At 40.1% G+C, this 3,290-nt stretch overlaps 1 protein-coding gene across 1 annotated transcript; it reads left to right on the plus strand.

Moving 5' to 3' along the window:
• The first annotated feature begins 2,417 nt into the window (after positions 1–2,417).
• LOC140167626 (uncharacterized) lies at positions 2,418–3,290 on the plus strand. The gene has a single exon (XM_072190924.1). It carries the CDS (start codon positions 2,418–2,420, stop codon positions 3,288–3,290), a length of 873 nt encoding a protein of 290 aa, XP_072047025.1.

Here is a 3,290-nt window from a genome sequence, read left to right on the forward strand (position 1 = left end):
GGACAGAGTGAAAAACGGGTACATTTCTTAAAGAGGTCATATCTTCAAAAATTGTGAGCCGGATGAAGTAATTATTTTGCTTTATCAAAACAAACTATTTAAGTTTTTTTACATACCAAATACATTTCATCAACTTTTCAGAAATAGGAGAAAAAGAGGGCGCAAATAGCCAATATCATCTTCGCTTGTAGACCACCGATTTCATTTGAACAAAGCTTATTTGGCAGCTCGAAAGAAATATCCTTGCCGACCAAATTCAAAACAATCAACAACACTAATGATAAATTACTTATAAATAATTGGTGTTGACTTCTTGAGAGAACGGCTTCAGCTTCCAAAATTTCAGAATTTGTAATTGTGAGAACTTTTTGGTGCAACAAATAAGGTGAGTGCATTGTTACGATTCAACGTAAATAATAAGTAGAATCGGATACTTATAAATTAGATGAGAGCGAGAAAAAACCCCGAAAAAGTCACTAATTTCTAGGCCGCACACCAGAGGATCATTTAAGCACTTCCCTCCACGCCACTGTGTTGACTTGCGGTTAGCACAGCTGTGTGAGTGAACATGACACCACTGCTCGCACATTGCATTGACGGGCATGGTTAAATTTGAATTTGGACTGATATATTTACAATAAAAACGCATTCGATTTCACATTTTATGTTACCTACTGATGGTGTGAATTATCCTTTATGCATACATCACTTTTGTTCTGAAATCGACCAAGTAATAATGACACACACGCACAATTCTTAAACAACATCTTTTGCACAAAATTCAATCGGATTTGAAAAGTAAAGTGGCAGTTGAAACTCTAGTGATAACACGTTTGCAGTGCATGATGGGGCTTCCTTAAATCATCCTCTGGCCGCACACATATGAGCAGTCAACCGCGGAAAGGTTGATGGAAAGATATTCTTTTCCTGCTTTTTTAATAGTAAACTTAGAAATGGCTCTAGGCATTTATTCATCTAAGATACTAAACACGCATGAAATAGGGGCATTCCTCCGGGTCCACAACTGAATCACGTGTTTATATTAAATCCTGTGCAGTAAGTTTTCCCTGTATATTTCCTCTGCATAAGAAGTATCATATGACGCGATAAGGGTAAAAGGACAAATTAGGACAATATCGTGAAAAATGTACTTTTTACATCACGATACAGAACTTCAATCGACTTTTATTTTATGTTAATACCATTAAGATGTGACATATTCAAAGTAAAGTATAGTTGAAGACATCGGATTTTAAAACAATAAAGAACAAAAGAATTTAAACGGTGAATCAGCCCATAACTTGAAAACAACTTCGACGACATTTTCCTCATTTCGCTTGATAGGTTCACATACAGGTGCGCGTAACAGGTTTTATTTGCAAGTACAAAGTGGCTATAATAGTAGCACGTTTTCTTTAACAGTAGGCATGTATCGAGCTCAGTCAACACGTCCTGGCAATATAGCAGACATTGGTATTCAAATACACCATCTTTATCATAAAAAAACGTTTGTCTGGGCGTCGTGTTTGATCAGTATCACGGAAAATCATATTTGTAAAAAACAACAGTCAAATTTATTCTCTTGGACTTGACGCGATCAGGTTAAGCGGCTTTAATGCTTGACATCGCTGCAGAGGGTTCGGATTTTCTTACTGGACGACCTTTTATATGCCGATTATAGAGTAAGTTGCTTATTATTTATGACAGTAAATATATTTTGTCGGTATTTTTGGATGAAGTCCTTTGATCAAACGTAATTTGAAGTTTAGATTAAATATTCAACGAAAGGATTCGCCAGACTAACTTTACCATCTCATCTTTAGAGAGAAAAATCGCCGATTTGAGAGAAAAACTGAGCTTAGAATTACCCGCGAATGTGTACCAGGAAGTAACATCTTTTACCCAGCATGCACAGCTCTCTGAACATGAAAGAAGTAAACAAAGACATATCGGAAAGTACGATCGTCTGAAGGAAAAAACCAACAAAGAAAATGTTATCATCAGCGCAGAAGAAAAGGAAGAGGAGATTAAAAGAAAGGAAAAATGGGTGATAAACATCTCTGACAGAGCCCTAAGTGAGGATGAGAGAAATGTACTTTCAAGAGGCTTAAACTTCGCCGTAGCACCGAAAGACATCCCGGTTGCCGAATTCGTCACCTGTACCGAGTCGGCATGCAAGTTGTTGAACGAACCCGACCTCAGAAACCACCGCCAGGTATTATGGGCTGCCCAAAATCCACAAAGCTACCATACCTCTCAGACCTATCATCTCCAGTATTGGTTCCATCACATACGACACTGCCAAATTTTGTGCCAAGATCATTTCATCGATTGTTGGGAATACTCCTTACCATATCAAGAACACATTGGATTTTGTCAACAAAATAGGGGTCCTCAAACTCGGCGATGATGAGGAAATGGTTTCGTATGATGTAACAGCGCTCTTCACCAGTGTTCCTGTTGAGGAGGCTTTGGACATAATCCAACCTAGACTTGAGAACGATACTACCCTTCATGAAAGAACTAATCTTAATCCTTCCCAGATTGTGGAATTACTTCCTTTTGTGTTGACCACCACCTACTTCACCTTCCAAGACCAAGTTTACCAACAAATTGAGGGTGATGCGATGGGCTCTCCATGTAGCCCGCTGGTTGCCAACATCTTCATGGAAGCATTTGAAGAAGAGGCGATCAACACTTCACCCGTCAAGCCCTCTTACTGGGGAAGATATGTTGATGATACCATGGTGGTATTGAAGACAGACGACATCGACACCTTCACACCTCATCTGAATAGTGTCAACCCGGCGATCAAATTCACCATTGAGAGGGAAGAAGATGGCAAACTTCCGATGTTAGACACTCTGCTACACCGCAAGCCAGATGGGTCCATCAAAGTGACAGTTTACCAGAAACCAACTCATACCAACTTGTCCTTTGAGTCGCATCACCCACTCCAACACAAACTGTCTGTTGTTTGCACAGAGCCGATACCTGTATTACGGAGGAAGCCGACAAGATCAATGAGAAGAACAACATTAAGAAATCCCTCAGAATGTGTGGTTATGGAGATTGGTGTTTATAACGTCGCCCAACCTGCCACAGCTCCAGATAGACAGCATGTCATCAGAGACAAACCCCATGTAGGGAGCATTGTTGTCCCATATGTTCGTGGTGCGTCGGAAGCTCTCCGGAGAATTTTCAGTAAGCGCGGTGTGTCTGTACACTTTAAACCTGCCAACACACTTCGCTCGGCACTTGTTGCGCCAAAGGACAAGATACCCTGGTAA

The sequence above is a fragment of the Amphiura filiformis genome, chromosome 13 (assembly GCF_039555335.1).
Source record: "Amphiura filiformis chromosome 13, Afil_fr2py, whole genome shotgun sequence".
NCBI lineage: Eukaryota > Metazoa > Echinodermata > Ophiuroidea > Amphilepidida > Amphiuridae > Amphiura > Amphiura filiformis.

Coding starts and splice junctions, on each gene's coding strand:
- LOC140167626 (XM_072190924.1), top strand. CDS start 2,418: ATGGTTTCGTATGATGTAACAGCGCTCTTCACCAGTGTTCCTGTTGAG.